This window comes from Cebus imitator, unplaced genomic scaffold, assembly GCF_001604975.1.
Source record: "Cebus imitator isolate Cc_AM_T3 unplaced genomic scaffold, Cebus_imitator-1.0 Scaffold397, whole genome shotgun sequence".
Lineage (NCBI taxonomy): Eukaryota > Metazoa > Chordata > Mammalia > Primates > Cebidae > Cebus > Cebus imitator.
In genome coordinates, this window is record NW_016107712.1 from 1291210 (window position 1) to 1316345 (window position 25136).

Sequence of the window (25136 nt, forward strand, 5' to 3'; positions counted from 1 at the left end):
GCCAGTTATTTTCAAACTTATGGTGCCTTATTTTCTTTGCTCCTCCATACATTCAGGGAGGCTCTGAGAGAAGCTACAGCCCCTGTCTACTGCTCCTGAGGGTGAGGCCAGAAAAGCTGTGGAGCTGAGGGAGGCAACTGTGAGCATTCAAGTCCATGACTTGTGAGAGCTTCTCCCGGGCTGTCTGTGTTCAGGGCCCAGTCAGTTAAAAGTCACACTGGGAATGGTTAAAACCCACTTCCATAACTACCTTCTAAGTAGAAAGAGCAGTCCTAGAGCCTTAATTCTCTGTTTATTCTTCTTGTCAGGCATAGGCAAACAACAGGAAAAACTTAGGATGTAGGTGAATGGTTACTCTGTTGTTCTCAGATAGTTCCTTTGAAAGACTGTACATTCAAAAATTTTTGATAGAAATTCTTTATTTTCTAATTGTATGCTTAAAATTTGGAAGTTTTGTAAAATTGTAAAAATTGAGTTCTACAATGTCGGCATTCTGTCATTCAAAGGACCTGCATAATGAGAGGACAAGAGGTATGAGAATAAATGGAGCACATCACCTCAAACCCAGAAGGGGCTCATTGCTTACTGAATACCCCAGTGAATGAAATCCACCCTAAAATTAGCAACAGTAATGATAGGAGGAGGAGGAAAAGAAAGAAGAAAATATGGTGGTTTACAAATGGAATTGGAGAGGTAGGGTTTTAGGTACCTAGTGGCAGAATGAGTAAGAGCAGAGCAACAGAACAAGGATGTGGCAGGTTGTGCAAGATACTCTGATTTCAGAAAAAGAGTCTTTGAGGACACACTGTGAAGTACCTTCTTATCTAGGGGTGTGGGCCAGGAATGGCCAGAGAGAAGTAGGCAAGGTGCAGAAGAAGGTTGAAGCAGGGCTTGAGGCCATAGACGGACAGCCTGGGAGCTTGGAGTCCATGTCTGGAGGTAATTCTAGGAAGCACAGGGAGATGTGAAGTATTTGTTAGAAGTTCCTAGAATTGGTATCAATTAAAATTAAATCTCACAACATTTAAATATGTTTATTACCCATTTTCAACTAGAAAACCCAGACAATGTTGTGGCAATAAAAAGAGCTGGACAGTTTCATGTTTATCCAGTCCATCCAATGTGTAGCTAAACTCTGGTTAAAGAAGACTCTAGAAATTTTATTTCTACATAGATGTGCTTGCATTATTTTCCTCTGTGTTCATTAAAAAATTCCTTTTGAAAATTACCAACTTCGTCTCTGCTGTGTCTTGATAAGACAAGAACCAAGAAGCAAGAAAGATTCAGAAAAAGTTGAACAGTAAAAGTACACAAACCAGATGGGCTGGGTTGGGATCAGATAGTTGGGAACTCTAGCACAGGGGCCATGCCTTACAGGTAGAATGCTACCTATTGGCCTTTATATGGGTCTCATATGGAAATTCAAGAAATGAGGGCCGCAAAGCAGTAAATCAACGTGTCAGGCAAGGAAGTTTTACTTCATTAGCAAGGACTATTTCAGCATTTTAAAAGGAATCCCTATAGCACCAGAGTTATACTTTTAAAATATTAAATGATTTGATAATAAAATGTACAAAGGCAAGGAGGTAAATCTATGAAATCTTTTGGGCAATAAAAGGAGTGGATAGAACTTAAGATGCCTTTGGAAACACTGCCATATGCAATGTAGGGACAAAATGAAAATGGAATATGAGAATGATTAGGGAAGCCCCTAAGTGCCAACCTGCCTTACAGATTTCAGAGCTGCCAATATTTATGTCTTATAAATATTTATGTACATATTTATTATTTATTATATATGTATTTAATAATTGAATGCCTATATTCAATACATATTTTATATATTTATGTTATAAAGAGATTTATTATAGATATATTTCTATCAACCTGTCTGTATCTTTCAACACATATATACACATACATTTTATTGGTTCTGTTTCCCTTGAGAACCCTGACCAATACAGTGAGAAAGATGACTGTGGTGGCTTTAGTAAACCATAACCTGTAGAAATAAGGCATAAAAGCAAGTTCTACATCTAAGTAGCTTTCCTTTTCAGATAATGCAACGTGAGTTTTCAAACCTGAAGCTGTTTTAAATAACTATTTGGTAATGGCAGAATCCAGTAAGCAAATGAATCCTTTTAGAAAGGGGAGGGAGGTAATTTTAGGGTCATTAATAATAGTGTGTGGTAGTGTAGTGGTTTCTGAAACTGTCAAGAATTTCAAAGAATTTCAAAGGTTTGAAGATCATTACTGCATAACAACTGCAAAAGTAAGACGGAGTTTCCTAACTTGTAACTTATTCAAGACATTAATTAAATAGCCCATTCTGCCCCACCTCACCTGTGTATGTGTGTGTGTGTCTGTATGTTTGTGTCTGTGTGTATGTGTGTGTGTGCCTGAGGTCAACCCATACATGCATTTCCCTCATTAAAATGAATGGATATTAGATAGCCTATTTCCTGTTATCAGTTACTAATGGATACTATTTATATTTCTTTTCCTAACTCTGTAATTATAGATGCTTATTCCTGTTGACCCCAAAAAACCTACAATTTTTGTGTTGGCCCAGAGAAGACAGGCATATGTGCCTCGGTACTTGAGCACAGACAGTTCAGTGCAGCATATTCAGAAGGCACACATGCCAATTTTTCATTCTGCTAATAACAGATGCCATGAATAAGAACAAAATAAAATGAAAAAATTATGACAATCTAAATTGCTGCCTTAATTAAACAAAGAAGAATCATGTTATTTAGGGAGTTCAAATATTACTAATCTGTATCTATTGATACCGGGGTTTTATTTTAGTCTATGGTTTATTTGGTTACCATTAGCTAAGTAATTAATATAATAAATTTTTATTGAGCACTAGAAATTTTTCTAGGCTCTAGGAATAAATCCGTAAACAAAATGGGGCTTCTTCCTAAAGGATAGTATTTACCCTTAAAGGCAAAAATGGCTGATATGAAGGAAATCGTACACTATGAAACAAAAATTGCCATGTTTCTAGGATTGCAAAAATAATGAAAAGAGTATTTGAGGTTATTTCAAACTTGCCATTATAACTTATTCATTGTAGTGTTATTTATATAATTAGGCAGAAACACTTGAGAAGTCTTCCTTTAAATTTTAGATAATCTGCCCTGTGAAGTTTTCCCTGACTGTCCTCTTTTTTTGTGTGTGTGCTCCCAAGCTCCTGCTCACTATAGTGTACAGGGGCACAGTTGTCTAGGGACTAGCAAAGTGGCCATGGGAGGTAGGCTGCATGGACCCAAGTCCCAGCTCTGCCACTTACCATCTGGGGAAAGTATGCAACTTCTCATCTGTAAAGTAGAGATTAAAATGGTACCTACCTCAGGATCATTGAGAGGAAGCGAATGACATCATAAGTAAAGTGCTTAGAACTTTGACAGAGTAATCAAAACAGATGTTAAGCGCCATGTGTAGAGAACACACTGTATTAATGACACCTATTTTTGTAGTTTTGTTTTCTTGTTCCTTGGCTTTTGTACCCCCTGAGAGTGTGGGCTGTGTCCTGTTTATCCCACATTCTTTTACCTTCCTTTAGTATCTAGAAGAGTACCTACTATGAAGTGGAGTACATTAAACTTTTTGTAAGCATTGGTGAGGTTTTTTGGTTTTTTAATAATGGTATGGGAAAACATTTTTAAATGAACAGTCACTCTAAGACTACTTCATTCTGCACCCATGATTTTAATTTAAGGACACAGAGTGATGGAATAAAAAATCTATCTTGACTTTAATTTGATTTATGTCAATGTTAGTTATGTACATAACAATGATGCCAGTCAAGCACTGGTATGTTCACTCAGTGGTTCTCATTGGTGATTCACAGAGGAGTAGAATCAGCATCATATAAAAATCTGTGAGAAATGTAAATTCTTGTACTCAACCCAGACATGCTGTATCAGAAATTTGAGGAGAGATGGCAGCAATCTGAATTTTAAACTATCCTTCAAGTTATTCTGAAGCCTGCTAAAGTTTGAGAACCACAGCATTGAATAAAAGAATACGGGCTTGGTTCTCATAATTAAACAAAAGTAGATAGACAACAAAATTGGGGTTAACCTCACAGAGAAGTAAATAGAACTGCAAACTACACAAAGTATGTCTGTAATACACTTTCTCTCCATTCTGCTCACAGTTTCTGTAAAAAACCTCCTTCTTCTGTCATGGCTTACGTGTTTTAAAATACATTCTTTATAGGGTCAATGGAAAAGACGATAACAGAAGTGAAAATTATGAGTATTATATTTGTCCCATAAGAAATTTAAGGAGAAACAAATTCATTATAATAGTGAATAATTTTAACATATTTCTCGCTGTGGTAGAATAAGGAAACTCAAAATTAATAATGCCACAGAATATTTGAATAAAGCAAGCTTAATATAAAGAAATATTTAAAACATTTGTACCTGACAACTGAATGATATTTTTTCATGTACACAAGGAATATTTACTTGGAAGAGCTGATTGTATTTAGAATTTAAAGCAAGGCTCAATAAATTTCAAAGATATAAAAAGGTATATAAATGGGCAATTATAAAAGATACCATTAGAACAACAGCACAGACCTCTGTAAATATCAGATGAAGGTAAAAAGGGAATAAACATCAGTCAAAATCAGTAAATATAGATTAAAATTATCTACTTAAAAATATTTCAAAATTGAAATTTCAACTAAATCCCACATCATGCTAACTTCCAAATACCCTTTATACAAAACAAATGAAAACTTACATGCTAAATAATATTTATAATTTATTTCTTAGAGAAATATATAATCTGAATAGCATTTTGAGAAAAACAGTATTGTTAGAATAATATTTCAACTAAAGAGTATCCATTATATTGCTACAAAAGTAATTTCCATTTGCAGCTTGTAGGTAATGATCATGAGGAATATAATTTCTTATAGTCAACTAGATGTCAATGGATAGAGATCATACTTATTTTTCAGATTTCCATTATTGTCAAAAATTTGTTCTCTAAGAATGTATGAATAATTCTCTTTCCAGGTTACCTTTTCAGCTTTCAAGATGACTCAAGTCAGAAACTGATACTTAGCCAGATAAGAATGGTAAAAAAGTGGCTGGAGATAATGCAGCCAAACTACTTCAGCTTTCAAGCCCTGTTTGCTCTTTATCATCTGCCTCTTGATGCTGGTGTTCCCCCACTTTCTGAGTTCTTTGCCTAATCTGCTACATTTTTTGATACATCTGCTATCCTGTCCTTCGTATTTCATATGAACTTGTTCATAATTTGTCCTATAGCTTCCAGTCATACCTTTCCCAGTATTTGCACATCTTAACTCAGTCTCATTTATCTGATACAAACTCTGGAGATGCTTAAAATAGTTAAACAGTATACAGCAAGTAAAACTGAGGTTCATTACACTGGAAAACAAGCAAAAAAGTAGTCAATTGAAATTTTTCATAGACTTCTTTTATGTTTTATCTGGATAGCTCTTTTTCCTCTCCACTCATTAACATCTTGCATTGTCTCAATCAGTCTGCATTTCTATCTCATTTTAGATATTTTGTGGCTTTTTAGGTTTGGGGTACATAGTGAATCAGAACTATAATTCTTTATCTTCCTGAGCATTTGCTCTATAAATAATACCTATTGATACTGAGTTTCAGGAGAAATCAATATATCTACAATATTTTCATGGCACTAAAGAATTGGGAGTACCTAGATCCATGGGCGTACATTTCTATCATTAATGAATGGTTTTGTGTATATCACAAGTTATTTTGTGGCTTTTTTTTACTTCTCTCAGGAGTAGGACATGACATGGTTGATAAGTTTATTCTCTTGGAAACATTGTCTTCTGTTGGCTTTTAAGAGACCTCTCTCCTACTTCAGTGGCTGCATCTTCTCAGTCTCTTTATGGAAATTTCTCTCCCAAGCCTCTAAATACAACAGTGCCTAAGATTCAGACCTTTGCCCTCCTCTGCACTCTCTACAGAACAATCTCATTCAAGGCTATGGCTGTGAATATCACATATGAGCTCCTTCTTGGGTGTTTATATACTTATATGCTTAACACCAACCACCTTATTGTCTTTTAGTTAACATAGCCAAACTAGAACTTTTGATCACACCATCAAAACAGTGTCATCATATTGTCAAAACTATTCTTGCCATAGGACCTCTATTTCAGTTAACAGCATTGATATTTATTTTATTTGTATTTTTATAAACATGCCTTTAGTTACACACAGACCAGTCCTCTCTTTCCTTCACCTGCAGTTTCTCAGGATGTCTCACAATCCTTACTTCCAAATATCTATCAAGCTCAAGCAAGTCTCATCACCTCCACTCCTACCACTCAGGTGACAGCCACCATCAAGCCTCTCCTGCCACTACTAGGACTGCCTCCTATCTGGTGTCCCTACTTCCATTTTTACACACCTATAATCTATTCTCTGCGTAACAGCAAGAGTAATATTTTGTCTTATGTAATTAGATGATATTAAGCCATGTGTAAAATCCTCACATGGCTTTTCATCACTTCCTAACTCTCTATCTTCTCACTTTATTTATCTCATAACCCATATAACTATTTGCAATAGTCTTGTTTATTTTGCCATTGCTGTTTTATTACTCTGTTACCTCCATGACTTAAATAAAAGCTCCATGAAGAAGGACTTTCCTATATAGGCCACCTGTTTCTGGAGCACCTAGAAGAGTGGCACTTAGTTTGTGCTTGTTACATAAATGAATGAATAAGATTAATCTTTCACATCAAGGTTCTTCTAATTGGGAGAATATATTATGTTCACAGGCTTATCTTTTGCATCTATAATTACATAGTCCTTTATTATTTCAGAATATGTGTTGTTATGGTAATGGAAATGGGGTGAGAGGGGATTATAAAGTTCATTGAAAGGTGGAAAAGGGCTCACCATTCCTAAATGCTGGTTCCTTAAAGCTGGACTCAGGATAGCACATTGCCTATGCTCCACAGTTAGTTTGTATCCTAAGTCAAAAGATTTCTTTGATGCTGTAAGACATAATGTCCTGTCTTCCCTATCTGTGCTTCATGTATACTCAGGCCAGAGATAATTCTTTGTCTGGGAAGTCATTCTGGGATGAAGAAGGACAAATTCTCATCCTGGTATCAGCCTTGTTTATTTTTTTCTTCTTTCTCTCCCTTCTTCTTTCCTTCCTATTTTATACTCACAGCCTCCAACCACAGTATGTTTGTAAGCATACCTTTTCAAACTTCACATCTGAAGAAATATAGAATCTTTGAAGAAACACTGTAAACACGAATAACCGTAGTATGATTTTGAAAAAAAATATTTTTTTGGTTACTCAGGTAAAAAAAATCTGAAAGATTCAAACTGGCTGTTTTATTTTATATGATTTGATCCAGACTGAAGCATCAGTTCATTAGCTTGAGAATATGCTAAAAATATTATTGGCAGGAGATGTGAAAATTTGTACTTTGGATTGTATTAGCAAAAAAAAAAAAAAAAGAAGTGGAAAAATCTATAATTTTACAGTCAATTTACATGCCAAATCTCCAATTTAATTACTAGACATTTTCATAATGTCGTATGTGAAAATGAATCCCGAATTTAGTATATTTACTTAATGATGATGTGTTGGTTACTAATTTGAAATGATTTTACATTACTACATTTTTCCCTATCATCTATTACTTTTCATCCAAGAAAAAAATACTCTTGCCCACTTTTTTTCTTTTACATTGATTTCTTCACAGCTTCCAAATTTCTTCTCAGATAATTTAAAATCCAAACTGAAAAGGTCCCTAATACTTCATGCTTTGTGAAATTTATATACTGGAAAATAATTTCAAAAAGATTTCTTATAAAGTCTTTTCATTGTTGATTCTATCTTTTCCTAATTTTCTTTTCAGAAAGTAGTAAATCCTCATTTACTAAAAGTCTTCTTTCTCTGTAAAGCCATTATACATTATATTTGTTTTCATCCCACAAATATGAAGAAAAGGAACATCCACCAATGATTTTAAAACATATTTTTTAAAAAAGAATTTTTGATGTTAGCAGAACCTTAAGATAAATAGGAATAAATTTAACAAAGATTGACATAAGTTTTATGAAATATAATATTTTTTGAAAGATGTGAACAGATACAAATAAAGTATCCTGCTTTTTTTTTTAACCAAATTAATCTATAACGTTATTTCAATTGCATAAAGTTTTTCATGGAAAAATGGCATACTGATCTTAAATGCCATAGGACAAATCAAGGAAGAAGTGGGACAAAAATAATTTAAAGAAAATTCAGGGGTTTAGCTTTAATACATACCAAGATTTATTATAAACTTTAATCATATGTTCACATAAAATATCACAAAAAAGGCAAGCCACTTTTGCAAATGTGAAAAACTGACAAAAAGTTGCTATTTAAAATAGGTATATTGAAAAAGAAAAAAGCATTTCCAAACTTCAATAAGAAAAGCATAACAACAGAAATAAATAAAGGCTATTAAATGGAAATTCACTAAAGAAACATGGAACTGTTAATAAACAGCGATGCTCAACTATGTTTGTATTTAAAATATTATTTAAAGGGTGAGATTTTTAACAGCTGTCAGATTGGCAAAAATAAATAGCTTTACAATTCTTAACATACAAAATATGTGGAACAATGCCACAATACTGCTAGTGAGATTGTTAATCAGTGCAAACATTTTTGTTAGAAATTTGAAAATATCTACCACTGTAGAATATGTACATAACTGTCTAGACCAGAAATTTCACTGATACATAGCTCCATCTCATAGGTATAAAGGAAAGGAGCAGCCACAAATAATTTTAAAATATAATTTTAAATAAGACTTTTGATGTTAACAAACTCATAAGATAAAGAGGAATAAGTCTAACCAGCGTTTTCAAAGTAATTGTATCTCCTGAGATATTATTACACATATGCATAGGGTTTCATATACAAGATTGTTCATTGTGGCATTACTTGTAATGATAAAAAATTTAAGAACAACATTAATATTTAGGACAGATACATATTGTGCTGTAATCAACCAAATAATCCTATAGAACTTTTAAAATGATGAACTAGATCTACATATATACATATATAGATATAAAAAATTATAAGGATAAAAAATTAGTTGAAAGAAAAGTATAATTTACATAAAATTTACAAAATTGTACACACTATGTTAATCATGAAAATAAATATACATAGTGAAAGGATGAAGAACTGCACAGGAAACAGAGTGAAACAGAGAAATTCAACTAGATCTGTAATGTGTTATTTCTTAAGAAAAAAAGATCTGAAGCAAAGCAAATGTTAAGATCTGACCAAGCTACAGGGTGTTCTTTATATTATTCTCTATATTTGTCTGCATGTTAAATTATTTAATGACGTAAAAAAGACAATCCAATGGACATTTAGTTCTCCTCCACTGAGTTAGCAAGTGATTTTTTTTTTGAGTTTTTATATTTTATTTTTATTTTTATTTATTTTTTATTTTTATTTTTCCTGTAATTCCAGCTACTAGGGAGGCTGAGACAGGACAATCATTTGAACCTGGGAGGCGGAGATTGAAGTGAGCCCAGATCACGCCACTGCACTCCAGCCTGGTAACAGGGTGACCCTCACTCTGACCCTCACTCTGTCCCTCACTCTGACCCTCACTCTGTCCCTCACTCTGAGCCTCACTCTGTCCCTCACTCTGACCCTCACTCCGTTACCAGGCTGGAGTGCAGTGGCGTGATCTGGGCTCACTTCAATCTCCGCCTCCCAGGTTCAAATGATTGTCCCGTCTCAGCCTCCCTAGTGGCTGGAATTACAGGTGTGCGCCACCACATCTAGCTATTTTTTGTATTTTTAGTAGAGACAGTTTTACCATGTTGGCCAGGTTAGTTTCAAATTCCTGACCTTGTGATCTGCCCGCCTCAGCCTCCCAGTGTTGGGATTACAGGCTGAGCTACCGTGCCTGCAAATGATCTATTTTCTGTGACCCTAAAGATATTACCAGTCCTAGACAAATCTTAGAGCTACAGTTACCACCACATTATGTATTGAATATCCAGTTACATGCTCCATATTTCAAAGACATATTCAGAGATAATATTCTGAGTTAATACTTTCACAGTCCTGGGTGATTATCTGCTGTCCTCTTTCAGAATAAAATACTGCTACCAATTGTAAATGAATATAGGCTTTGACATGCTTTCTATAAAGTGGCATGGGTTCTACTGAGACAGTTCTAAGTGAAGGTAGATATTCTGGGCAAAATAACCTAGTTTAATTTTTCCTAAACTAATTGCCATTTATGATAATTGAACTGGCAACTGTGGCCCCTTTAAAAACAAGCTCTTTTTGTAAAAATTTATGAGGTACAAAGCGAAATTTTGTTAAATGCATAGACTGTAAAAAATAAAAATAGAAACAAGCTAAACTATATATTTTTTCCTGTCCATGACAAGAGATTATCTGCATTATCCAGGCCTTGGAAGGGCTCTGAAAAGAAGTTATGAAAACACTTGGATCTGCTGCAGTGAGATTTACGAGACTCTGCAGCAGAATTGAAACTCAGAATAGGTGAGAATTACAGAAGGGCTAAAGCAATTGTGTTTGTCTACGTGTGCTGTTTTGCTTCACTGTCACACCAAGTCAGTGGCATTCAAATTTTTTAAATGACAGCTCATAGCATGTGTGTTTACACATAAATCTGCAACCAAAACAGAAGTTGTTTAAAATAATACTCTTACTTCAAGTGACACACTCTGATATTTTCTATTCAAGTACTATATACATCAGCAAAAAAATGCCTATCACAATCTTTTATATTGACTTCACAGTTGCTGATGATTCACACACTAGAAAGTTGTTCATGAATTAGTTCTATGACTTGCGTGTTCGGAAGTCCTGTATTATATTAGCATGTCAAGTTTAGTTAGAAACCTGGTAACATTCTACTCCTAGAGAAAACTTCTTTGCATGAAAAATTCTTGTCAATGGAAAGCACTAATTTCAAATCAATAATGAAGCATTCCAAGGTAAGAGAACATTAAAGCAGATTTTATTTGTTGTATACTTTCCATCTTATTTCCACCCACTCCTACAATGCAGGAAAGCATGTTAAATAAGGGAGTTTATTGTCTAGAAAGGAATAAAAAATGACTGAGACATAATGACATGGAAGGATATTTTACTTATTATAAATGAAGTGGCAGGAAACTAAACCCAGAATTTACCAAAATAAAGAGAGGATGGGGCAATAATAAGATTTTTGGTTGCTATAGCATTTCACTCCATAATTTAAAAAAACCATAGGTATCTGCAGGTATACCATGACAAATCTTTAGGGTAGGTCAATACTCAATGTAAACTTTCTCAATTCCTTATGATTATGTTCTCTCAGAGTGACCCAACTTCCCATTTACTTCAGCTAAAATATACAGAAATAAATAACTGTTTAATAATAGTAAATAAAATATTTCATCAAATAATTAGAGACCTGTCCTCAGTGATAGATACCTGGGGTTACACCTGACTCATGGTTTGCTGAATCTGCCTCTCAGAAAACCTCCAGTAGTTTCTTCAACAACTTACCATTTCTCTCTCCAATTCCCTTAATTAATATATGTATAAAGGTAACTTAAACCATACTAGCAATTCAACTTGAACATTATGAAACACAAGTGCATAGTATTAAATACTAGATATTCTGAAGCGGGCATTGATCCAAGACTAGGGTCAAGGAGGCAAGTAAAACCTTAGCTCAGCCATATTCATATCTTTATTGCATATTCTTATTACATATTAATTAGAAATTAGAGCTTAATGTTATGGAGATGCTTTGGCTCTGTTATATATAGGTTTAATAACATCTGTTGCACAATAATACCCAGCAATAATGATTCTGAATGAGTTATCTGGATTATATCAACTTTTCATTTTTAGCTTTAATTTTTTTTTTAATTTTGGAATTTTTTTCAGATAAAACATTATCATTAAATTCTAGTGATGGTTCAAAAACTTTCATATACTACTATCTTTATAAAGAGAGGGTAATCTTTTCTGTGCTAAAATTCAATATAAAGATGATTTTGCTGGTCTGTAGTACACTGAAGTAATTATGGGTTAGTAAATTTGACTGCCCATTGAAATCACCTGGGAAGCTTAAAAACTAATGATGGCTGGGACCTACTCTCAGGTTAATAAATTGGTATAGTGTATCACTTGGGCATAGGAAGTTTAAAAGCCACACAGGTGATTACAATATGCAGCTAAGTTTGAGAACAGTTGCTCTGAAGTCCTGATAGGTCTGAGGTGGAGGAGCATCAGCTTCACCTGCAATCTCCTTAGAAAGGCAGATACTTAGAATGTTCCCCAGCCCTATTGAATCAGATTCACGTTTTTAGGGGCTCTGATGTAACCCATCCAGAGTTCTTCATCTCAAAAGTAAGGGACCAAAATTGTCTCAGCTTTTTTATTGTGTCATAATTCCATCTTCACACCATTGTATGCACTTTCTCTTGCCTAGAATTTCTTTTCCCTTTCTCTGTCCTTATTGGTTCCCTAGCTTGAATGAAGGCTATGACTAGGTTCAAATGGCTCAAGACACAAACGATTATAGCTAAGGAGATGGGTCAATTAACAAAGCCATAAGGTGAGGAGTGGGTTGTGGAACAAAAGTCCTAATTAAGACTTTTGAAATAACTTCCAAATAAAACTAAACTGTTACCTAGACTGCTTTTTATTCAATTAGGTATACATTGAAATATCATTCAAGGCTGGAAATACATTTACAGTAACATTAATTTCAGATGGTTGTATTAATAGATGCACCAAAATTTACAGAATCAATTATCTATATTTGGAAGATTATTTCCATTCTTTTGGCAACCATAATCATTTAAGACCTAGGTAAAAATCCCTCTTCCTTTTTGAAGCAAACCCTAAAAAATAATGTACCCTTTACCTAAAATGTTATTGTTAATATAATCACTACCACAAAGTTTATCTCATTGATTCTTTCTATAAATACCTGTATATTATTTTTCTCCAATAATATTATGTGTTGTAAGTAAAGAATCATATCACGTCCCTTTTCTATTCTCATCTAGTATTTAATTTTGTAAGTGAATTACATATTGTTAAAATATATATTGGAAACAAAAATAAAATGTCACTAATCTCACAAGAGTACTTATTTACAGCTAGCATACCATTGACTTTACCCCTTAACAGAACCTCACCATTATACAGTTTCTCACATATCTAGGTGAATCACAAGCAGCTGTGCCTTAGGACTCCTACTCTTTTCTTATTTCTGTCTTGAGTCCTGCCAGGCTGATGAAAAAATTGCTTTAAATAGCACAGAAACCCTACAGAAAATAAAACTTTGTTCATTAGTTTTTAATATATCAACATTAACTGCTCATATTCTTTAGCTTCATATCTGTCATATTCACCATTACAGCTCTACCTTAGAGTTTCACACATAGTTGGCATATCAATGAGTTAGAAACAGTATGTCAACAAACTGCAGGAACAGAAAAAATTCTAAAATATACTACTGATTTCACGATGACATTTGGAAATATAATTTTTCATGTATAGCTCCTATATATACTTTTCTTGATATTTGTATTTTTAACCACATATATAATACATAGTTGTAGAAAATACAGATTCAATAAAATGAAACAAGATGTAATATTTGAAATTGTATAACCCAAACATAACTACTGTGAACACTAGCTGCAAATCCATCCGGACCATCAATTTATATATATAAAACCTATATGCTGTTAAATGTACATGTACTTTTTTACACAGATGATCACACTGTCTCTCTCTCTGCTACATAACCTGCTTCTAATTCACTTAAGTATACATCAAAACATCACCCTGGAAAGCAAATACATTTATCATAATATTAACTTCTAATGGTTGCATTAATAGGTATATGAAAATATATATAATCACTTATCTTTGTAATATTATGTCCACTTTTTGGTTACTATAAACAATAATATCATGAACAATTTCTATCATAAAAGTAGTTGCCCAAACATTTCCTTAGAATAAAAGTCAAGAAGTAGGCTTGCTAATTGCAAAAGTTATGTGCATTTTTAGGGGCTTGGATTAAAAAAAAAAATGAACATTCAGAAGTTTGTACTAATGTACCTTTTCACCAGGAGTCAGGAGTTGTCTAAATCATCTCATCAGCAGTGCAGCTACCTATATTTTGGGCTATAACATTTACTAAAGAGTTATATAGAATGGAATGTTATATAAAGAATAATTGATGCAGCTGGAAAATACTCACCTTTTTTTTGAGAGTGAATTTCAGTTTGAAGAGATTGGAACTCATAATATGGTATCTCATGTTTGAATATGGATGTAAGGACATCATCAAGTGCTTCAATATCATTCTGTTTTCAGGTGAAAAGGAAAATTTTCATTAGGTTAATTATTTACATAGAAACTCATTTTAGTGCAATTTAACAAAAATTTATTAAGTGGAATAAACAATGGCTAATCTTTAGTAATACTGATACCTTTTTAGAAAGAATAAATCAGAACATTAGGGCCTTGCCTAAAAATCAATTATTAAGATAATAGAAAAATAGATTCAAGAAATAAAAGTGTTTGCTTTTGGATAAGTAACTATAACTTTGATCAAATACAAATTTTAAAAGAGAATTACAAAAGGTCAAGGGTAATAAGGAAATTTGTCTCAGTAATAAATTTTGGTAAAATATATTTTGCAGTTTAATAAATGAAATAATAAAATGATGAGTCTTTTTCTTCAACTTAAGGATTGAAAGTGAGAAGCTTTTAAATTGTATTATTGCTATGTCTAAGTAAGGAAAAATATTTATCTTGGCCTTTCTTTTCCCCTGCAGATACAGAACAACTATATTCTACTCTATTTCCCTAACCGAGCATTTCTGGAGCAGCCATCCGGTATTCAAGTGTTCTACTGTCCATGATATAACCTATTACAAAGACCAGTATTCTTTTCCAGTTTTGTTATGTCATGCTACTACTGGGAGTGAATTGCTCAAGATACAGGTGATTACAACTAAGGAGGTGGCCCAATCAAGAAAGTCATGGGATGAGGAGGGCACTGTGGAACCAAAGTTCCTAATTAAGACTTTTGAAAGAATTTCCAAAGATAAAACTAGAAAGATTATCAATATATAATAACAAATTAAGTAATTGGATTGAACAAAAAGATATTTTTGTTCCTTTACTTTTTAAATTCAGAATTCTGGATGCAAATAATAAAGTGGTTTAGGTCTCCCTGGATTTCTTGAAAGTCCTACTGAGAAGTGTAAAGGACTAAAAAATCCTTTTCTCAACTTGTAGCTATGTAATGCAGAACAAACCCAACATTCACAAGCATCTAGCAAACACCACAGACTGTGCAAAGCCCTTAGCTTTGGAATATATTTTTAAAAAGAAGAAAAAGGAAACATGTGACAATAAGTTCTGACTTCTAAAAATTCAGTAATGTAATCACATATGGGCAATGAAGAGTTCCAGGTACCATGTTGAAAGTCACTATGAGTTAGGTATAGTGTGGGCAAAAGGAAGCTGCTTCAGTTGCAGAGAGAAAGAACTGGCCGGCAAAGGCTTTGTGGAAGACATGTTCCAAGTTGAGATTACCATGCACACAAGGAGCATTTTAGACTAAAAAACAAATTGCATATAGTCATGTAGCTATCATAATGCATAGCCTGGTTAAGAACTCTGGATACTTCCATAAGAATACAGAAGAATGAGAGATAAAAAGGAAGTGCACATTTCAAGTAGGGCCTTGAACACCTGCTAAGTTTGCAATTCATCTTGGATCTAACAAGTAATTGTTTCAGGCCTATTAATGCTTAATGTGGAAACATTTATTATGTGAAATAAACTTATTTAGGTTTAAGCATGATTATGATTGTTTATGGAGCTGAGTACTGATATTCAATGGAACCAATCCTATAAATGAAGATGAGACAATTTTATATTAGCTATTATTACTCTTTTAATCTATTCAGGAAGCCTTTGAAAGGAGCAGAGGGGCAAAACATTATTGGTAATATGTTCACACTTTATATTAAAGCTAAGAAATGTGTATCAGCAACACAAACTGATGAAAGGAATTTTAAATATATGAAAATCATAACATTGGTTTGTAAATTTTCTTTAAAATTTGTGTCAATGGCCATGACAGTTCTGCATAGCATATTATCTAGCCATTGTCATTTTTACATGAGGAGATACTTTCACTATTTCTTTTTAAAAATATACAAAATCTAGTGGGTAGAGCTTGGTGTGGCATAGAGTTATTATACTCACATATAAGTTAGGCGTAAAATAGTTTCTGGGATTCCTTCCAGATCTGAGATTTTAAAACACAGATGCGGATTCAAAAGAGCAAGAATTCCCACTAGGAATATGAAAACTACCATTTCTCATGCAGGATAACACAGCACTTTAACATGAGAAATGCTACAGATAATATAATTGAATTTTAAAAATAAAGTAGCAATGTATTCAGAATCAGAAGAAAAGATCACCACATAGACAAAGACAATTACTTAGGAAAGAATATGGATAACTCTTAATATTCTAGCCCACCATAGTTAGTTGAATCATACCATCTCTATTTTAATTTAATAATCATACTCCTAGTATTATGCTTGCATATAAATAAGTGGTATATAACACAAAACAAAGATGTGAAAAATCACAGAAATGGCTATGAAAATTAATCCCAAGATTTCTCCGTAAATCACAACTTAACTAAAAATATCTGATTTGAGTAGTTATGCTCCTTTTAAAAGTTTCAAAGACACAATATGCATCCTTTCTAAACATCGACATTGAAATTTTAAAATGCCATAAATTAGAATTTGTCTTTTCTTAAAATAAATTGTACAACCCCAAGAACATTTGATGAAGTTGATACAATTGTACCAATCTTTTAAAAAGAAAGAGTAAAATAAAACAGTATAAAGTTTGCCAAGCACAAATCACATTTATTCTAAGATTTTAGTTAATAAACTTGATGTGAAATTAAGAATAGAATAAAATGATGAAGTTATATTAGTGTTATTACTTTGTTATAGAAAAAATTATATATCCATAATAAATACATACATATGGATGCACATATGAATCTGTATTTATTGAGAACATTGGAAAAAGAAAACAGAAGACAAATGGAGACATGAAATAGCCAGAAGGCTGGTTAAAAAGCAATGCTTTATGTGTGTGAAGAAAGTGTAAGTCTACTCCCAAGAAAACTTTTCTAGTTCCATATGTGGGAATAATGGATTGATGAATGTAACTTAAAAATAATTTGCATATGTATTTAAATCACAATTTTATTGAATCTGAGTGTTATATAAATTTACAGTTATTTCTGATAAACAACTTTATTATGATGATTATTTCTTCTTATAGAGAAAATATAATAAAGATAGAAATTTTATTTTAAATAATATTCAAAATTATGGACTTCACTTCTGGAAAGATACAGTAGTCCTACTTTCTTTTTCCCGCTTCCTAAATACTAATAAAATGTTCAATTTTCAGTAGAAAATCACTTTTTATATGAAGTATCTGGGAGATGTCAAATTGATTGTAAGGAAATAACCAATAAAAATGCCAACACCAAGGAGTCAAAGATATTAGAATTGTCTGTCAAAAGTTTGAAAACAGCTCTAGTAAAAAAAAAAAAAAAAAAAATAGTTCAGCCAGCAATTATAATCAGGATCGAAACAAATAAAAAATAGAAAGCCTTATCAGGAAAACAGAAAGTCTCATCAAATAAATAGAAGATGTAAAGGTAGAACCAACCAGAATTTTTATAACTGAAAATACAATAATCAAAATTATACCTCACTGGGCAGGCTTAACAGTGACATGAAGAGAACAGAGGAAACAATCAGTGAACTTGAAGACAGAACAATAAAAATTACTCAATGGGAACAACAGGAAGAAAAAATACTGAAATAAATAAGCTGAGCTTTAAAGACATGTAAGACTATAGCAAAAGATTGAACATTCTTATGATCAGAGTCCCAAGAAGAGATGAGAATCAATCCCAGGAAGTGACAGAATCAATCCATCCAGAGGACATAGTAATCCTGAATATGTATGCCCAAAAAACAAAGCTTCAAAAAAAATGTGAAAGAGAAATGGACAGAACTGAAGGGAGAAACAGACAACTCCACAATGACAGTGCTGACTTATACACCTGTCTTTCTACAACTGGTAGACAGAAAATCAGAAAAAAATTAAAAAAATCAAACACACCATCATCCAATGATCTAACCAATCAGCATCAATCCACATACATAGACCATTCCATCCAGTAACAACAGAATACATTCTTTCCAAGGATTTGAGAAAAGTGTACCAAAACAGATCGTATCCTGAGACATAAAACAAATATTAACAAATTTAGAATAAATCACACAGTGTCTTTTCTGACCACATGGAATCAAACTAGGAATCCATAACAGGAAGATCATAGGAAAGTCTTCAAACCTTAAAAAACCAAACAAACATGCTACTAAGTAGTCTGTGAGTCAAAGAGAAATTCTGAACGGAATTTTAAAAATACATTAAGCTGAATGAAAGTGAAATACAACATAAGAAAATTTGTGGAACGTAGCTAAAAGAGGGTTGAGAAAATTTTATAATACATTGTAAAAGAGAAAAAGTCTCAAATCAGTCATCTAGGTTCCTACTTGAAGAATATAGAAAAAGAATATAATAAACTCAAAGCAAGCAGAAGAGAACAATAAATACAACAGCAGAACTCAAAAATGACAGTATAAAAACAAGGAAGAAAAATCATAATAACAAGTGATTCATTTAAAGGATCAATAAAATTGACGAGCCTTTAGCAAGACTTACAAAGAAAAATAGGGAGAAAATGCAGATTACGAATATCACAGTTGAAACAAAAGATATCAGTACACACCCTGCAGACATCAAAACAATAAAAGGGAGTACTAAGAACAATTCTGCAAATGTAAGTTTCAATGATTTAGATGAAATGAACAAAGTCCTTGAAAAGCACAAACTACCGTATCACATAGTTCTTTTCTATATATCCTACAACTATATATGTTTATCTAAAAATTAAGTCTAATACTAACAATCCCCTCAAATATTTGTTACACAAAACTTAATTCCTTGAAATATATAGATATTTACATAGAAGCACCCCATTTGAAGTTGAATTTTGCTCCTCTCTTTGATGAGGGGTGCGAACACTGATCACAGTGGCATTGAGAGGCTGTCTTTGAAAGCATTTTAGGACAGTATCACTTAATGTAAGTAGTTGGGAAGTATTTCAGATCATTGGAGTGCTGGGAAAGGATATATCTTATAGGCATAAGTATGCAATAAGCATATTCAGGCAGTTTAACTAGTAGTAATAACTACCATATATGGAGCACTGCTAATATGCCAGGCTGTCTATATAATCTATCTCTAACTTTTATCACATCATGCAAAGTAGATTTTTCTAAATGTCTACTTTTATAGAGGTGATGGTCATGGTACAAAAAATTCAGTGACACCCAAATTTGTAGAGTTAGTAAGTGGCAGAATAAGGATTCTAACTTACATCTTTACATTCTAAACATACTAAATTTAATCCTACATTCTAATCATGCAGAGAATAATAAAATCTGAAATAGTATTTAGGTAAAGAATAAATTATGTTTCCATGGCTTCAAGGTGACCACTGCAGTTTCCAACAGTATATTGATGTTTAGCCAGAAAGAGCAAGGAAAGTGATGTGTGTGGGAAGTGGCGGTGCTGGGAGAGTGGGCTACAGACAACCATAACTATTATTTTTCTTTGTTTAATCAGAAAATCAAAAGTTCCAAAGATGGCCCCTTGTGTCTTGTTGAAAACCCTCTCACATGACATGTCTAACTGCAAGGTTAGTTAGAAATGTTGAAATCTGGTCTTTCAAGCTTCCATAAATGGAGGTAGGCCAAGAAGAGGGCTTTTAAGCATTGATGCTATCATCTAAGAAGCCTCTAAGTCCAGTCACAGAATATTAATGTAATTTTTAAAAATGCAGTAGAAAAAGACAATAATAATAAAGCGCCTTAATTTACAAAAGACACAATAGGATAATTGTGAAATTTTCATAACAGGAGACAAACCCATTTTATAATTGTAGCATTTTTGCTCTTTACTTTCAAGTATCTAAAAGGAAAGTCAATGGTTGAGCTGAAAACAGCCTTGCTTTTCTTATAACAAATTGCTGTGCTTGTTTAAGTTCCACTAGTAAAAGAAAGCTCACCTCGTTTGTTCCACTGTTCTTAAATGTGTGTTATGAAAGAGCCAAAACGGTCATTTAAAGTGAAATTTGATAGTTTACATATCTTTAAAAAAATTCTTACTGTAACTTGTAAAGGAAATGATAGGCAAAAGAGCAAAGCTAGTATTTTCTAGGGTTATGCAAAGACTTTTTTTTTTAAACTTTGTAAGTGCTCAACCCAAAGCAGTTAATTTAAAATAATAATTTAAGTGTATAAATCTAAAAAATATATTTTCTTTTATCAACTTAATTTTCTGTTTTGAATGAATCATTTATTTGAATTGCAATATCTGTGACTAAAAATACAAAAACAAACATAAAACAATGCAAATGATTTTATATGTGTTATTGATTAGGTCTTCATATAGCCACAGAATCTTTTTAAATACTTGGAAGTAGAATTATAACACAAAGAAAATATGTTTTGAGATTCAAGAAGCCTGCATTTAAATGACTGCTCCAGCATTCATTAGCTATGAATCTTAATAACAATTAACTGACAGAATGTTTTACAAGTTTAAATGTAACATTATAAATGTAGATATGTAAAATTTCCAGTAGAAATTAATTCAATTTTCTCTAAATACTATTATGTGAACTCTGGGATATAAAAATTCATGACATGTAATCATGATTTAAGAAGAGCATGTAAGTCTAGTAACCAGGAGGCCTGACCCTCCAAACTGGCTTTTCCACTGACAAAACACATACTCTGTTTATTATTTCTAAATTCTTAAATTAACTAACACATGGCTTTTACATTAGTTAGAATATAGATTTTGCTATTGCAACACAGAGACCCAAATGATAGTGGCTTAATCAAGAAAGAAGCCCTGGATTTAGAACTCCACGCCCTTTCTGTCTCATTTCACTTTTATATGTTATCTTTATGGTACAAGAAGGTTCATCCATCACTTCCTTGTTGAAATTCAAGCCAGTCAAAAGAAAAAGTCAGTGAGGGAGAGAGCATGACTCTACCTGTCTTTTAAGGACATGCTCATAAATTTGCACATATTGCTTCCACTGACGTGCCATGCCTTTGGGCACCACTTAGTCGTTTGACTACACCTAGCTGCAAGGGAGGAAATGCAACATTTCCATGTGCTCAGATAAATGTTACATTATGCTGTAAGAAAGGACAAAGAAATACTGGGTAATGACTAACATCCCCATCAATCATGCAAAATGCATGAACATCATGATTTATGTAAAGACAATCTGATAAAAGTTTTCTTAATACACTTCTAGAGTATTGACTGAAATTTGATTGTGCTGAATTTTTCAACATATTGTTAATTCATAATGTCAAAAGGTCTCAAAGTTTTAACTTGACCAAACCTGAACAGACTCATTAATGGAGATACTTAATGACATTCATAATGTAAGAGACAAACCAAAGTGTTTCTATCGTGGGAATTAAATAAAGTATAAGAACCATGCCTTTTCTCACCTTTGCCTCTTTTTAGTAACCATTTCTTAACAACGTCCTGTTAAATATCAGACAAAAGTTTTAAAACAAATATAGCAATAACATACTCAAAACAATGTTTCTCAAAGATGCTTTCTACAAATGATGTCATAATTTATTTAAAATACTTTAGAAAATTCTTCTTTAGTTCGTTTTGGGAGCTAGTTTCCAAGCTATGTGACAGAATTCATCTTGTGTCTATTCATTTGATTCTTTCCTTTCCGGTACTTCCCTTCTTTGCCCTGCTGTTTCTGCTTCAGCCAGTAGTCCCACTGCCTTCTCAAAAAGGGGCTGTGCCTGTGCCAGTGGCAACTAGAACTATGGACTCTAATAAGTGGGTCACTTGAAACTGGGTGGGAAACTTAATGTATACAATTATTTCACTTCCTATTCACCCAACAAAATATTTATTGAGCATACATGTGTCTTATAGTGTCCCTGGTCCTGGAGATAAAACAGAGAACCAAATAGAACCATGTACTGCATAAGAATATTTTGGTCAATGACAGACTTCATATACAACAGTGGTCCCAAAAGACTATAAGAGAGCTGCACATGGATGCACCTTTTAAAAATATTTTATATTACATTGTTGTTGTGTTTTCTGTGGTTAGATATATTCAGATACACAAGTACTTCCCCTTGTGTTATCACTGTCTACACTATTCAGTAGAATAATGTTCTATACAGGTTTGTGGTCTAGGAGCAACAGATTATACCAGGCCTCGGTGTGCAGCAGGTTACACTCCTAGCCTAGGTTTGGATAAGTACACTGAGTGATTTTTGCATGTAGTGATGTTTGCACAATGATGAATTTGCTTAACAATGCATTTCTCAGAACATTTCCCCATTGTTAGCCAATGCAAAACTGTAGATGGTATCTTTGCCCTTATTGAGTATACAGTAGTAATGAAAGGCAGTCATTAATTTGAGAAATGTCACACATATAAATGTCAAATTAGAATATGATTAGTTTTACAAAGAGATATACACGGAGTTGTGGAAGATCAGGGAAGGATTCACTGAGGAAGAGATTCTAGAATTAAAATTTAGAAGAGGAATTAGAAGTAACCAGGCAAAAACAGTGACAATAAAGGGGAACTGGAAAAGTGCTTCAGTTAGCTAGAGGAGCACATGCAAAGTTCCCGGTAGTAAAGTGCATGGCATGGTCCAGGAACTAAGCCGACCAATGTGCTTAGAATACATAGAGATGTAGAAAAGTAAGATTAAACTGGAGAGAAAGAGAAGAGACAGTCTCTGCAGGGCTATATGGCTCATGTTGGAATCCATAGAAGTGCTGGAGCAGAATTACATGTGAAGATCTTTCTTTTCAAAAGAACCTCCTAGGCCGGGTGTGGTGGCTCAGGCCTGTAATCCTAACACTTTGGGAAGCCTGAGATCAGGAGTTCCAGACCAGCCTACCAACATGGCAAAACCCTATCTCTATTAAAAATAAAAATAAAAAATTAGCCTGGGGTGGTGGCAGGCACCTGTAATCCCAGCTACTTGGGAGACTGAGGCAGGAAAATCCCTTGGGTGGGGGAAGGGGGCATGGAGGTTGCAGTGAGCCCAGATCACACCACTGCACTCTAGCCTGGGTAACAAGAGTGAAACTCTGCCTCCAAAAACAAAAACAAAACAAAACAAAAACCTCCCAGACTATGAATTTGAGATAGTAGGAGGTGTGCAAGAACTTACGGTGGAGGACCAATAAGGAGGCTATTATAGTAGTTTAGGCAAAAGAAAAAGCGATGGACTAAAGTGTGAGACCTGGAGAGACATGAAGAGAAGTGAGCAATATTTAGTAAGTAAAACTGATATATATTAGTATGAATTGAATTTGTAGAGCAAGGATGTAAGAAGGTTTAAGGAGACTTTTATGTTTGTGGTTTTTAAACTGGACTGATGATGATGCACTTCCTAAGTAGAAGAGCACTGAAAAAAATGAGGTTTAAAGGGAAACCACATTTGGAATATATCATAAGAATTAATGATATAACATGCAGAGGGAATATTTATCAAAAAATAGAGTCTAAGAACAAAATTTGATCAATTAGGAACTTTATTTTATAGGTCACAGATTGAAGAAACTACAAAGAATATTGAGAAGGAAACACTATGGAAGTTAGAGGAAAACCAGGAAAAGATGGCTCATGGAAGCAAAGAACACAAAAAAATGGAATCGGGACAGTAACTTTGGTCAACAGTGTTAACTGCTGCTGGAAACTCAAGTTAAATCAACAAGAAAAATGTTCATTAGGTTTGTTAGGAGAGACTTGAACATAATTGATGTATGCTTCTTTGTGTTTTGCTACCTAAGGTATCAAGATTAACAAAATTAAAGGCTGACCTATGGGGAATTGGTGGGGGTGGGGGAATTGGTGGGGGTGGGGGGACATTCCTAGAAGTTACATTTTCTTTTCAAACATTTATTTTACTTATTTCCTATGTTTGGATTTGGTTTACTGTAAAAGCATACTTTAAGAATTCTGAAGATAGTTTAGAGTTTCCAAATTGTATATCTTCTTTATTTCTTTATCCTGTTATTGATCTTGTACTATAACTGTTATTAGTACAGAGGCCCACAAGATTGCATGTGACTTTTAGAAAATACAAGCAGGCATATTTTTGGCGCAGAAATTTTTCAGTCTTCTAATTTCCAAAGAGTTATTGATGATTTGACGTTTGTTCTTATGAGAAGCAGGTCCTCTAATTTTCTCTAAGTATCCCATTATGAATAACAGTCATAAAGGAACATTATTAACAGTGTTTACTTGTGCTTTATTTTTTCTGAATTGTTTTAAAACATTACTTCTGGTTAAAGACATGAACCCTCTAAAGAAGCAGGTAGTAAAAGCAGAGCCTTCCCTTGAATGGGTTAGTCACAGGCAGGACTTGCCTCAGCACACAATCATCCTCTGCAAGGGTGATCAAAGCCAACCTGAGCCAGTGAGACAGGGCCACATAAGAACCACGAAGGTACCTATGCAACAATCTTGCATGATCTGCATATGTACCCCAGAATCTAAAGTACAATTAAAAAAAAAAAGAAGCATGAAGATGCTTTAGTTTGGGATAAATTAAAAATGAAGAGAGTATTTATTGCCACTGAGAAGAAACTATAGATTAACAAGTCATTAGTGAAATATATTCTTGAAAGTGACTAAACATAAGTTAAAACATATGGGCCAATGACTATGAAAATCGACTGAGATGGCTTATAAGATTTAAAAAATTGTAGAGAATCAATAGTAAGATTGTATTAATGGCTAAGTAATTGTACTCAAAGCTACATATTGTCTTCTTACAAGAACTGGT

At 33.4% G+C, this 25136-nt stretch overlaps 1 protein-coding gene across 4 annotated transcripts in view; it reads right to left on the reverse strand.

Annotated features, from left to right (window-relative positions):
• Positions 1-25136, reverse strand: part of BANK1 (B cell scaffold protein with ankyrin repeats 1) — a 311677-nt gene that overhangs the window by 199041 nt on the left and 87500 nt on the right. For all 4 annotated transcript variants that reach the window (XR_005196871.1, XR_005196870.1, XM_017508664.2 and 1 more), the window contains exon 6: positions 14330-14435. Coding sequence is in view for 2 of the 4 variants with exons in the window: in XM_017508664.2 (XP_017364153.1) it covers positions 14330-14435 (106 nt within the window). In the remaining 2 variants the exon portion in view is untranslated. The remainder of the gene's footprint in view (positions 1-14329; positions 14436-25136) is intronic.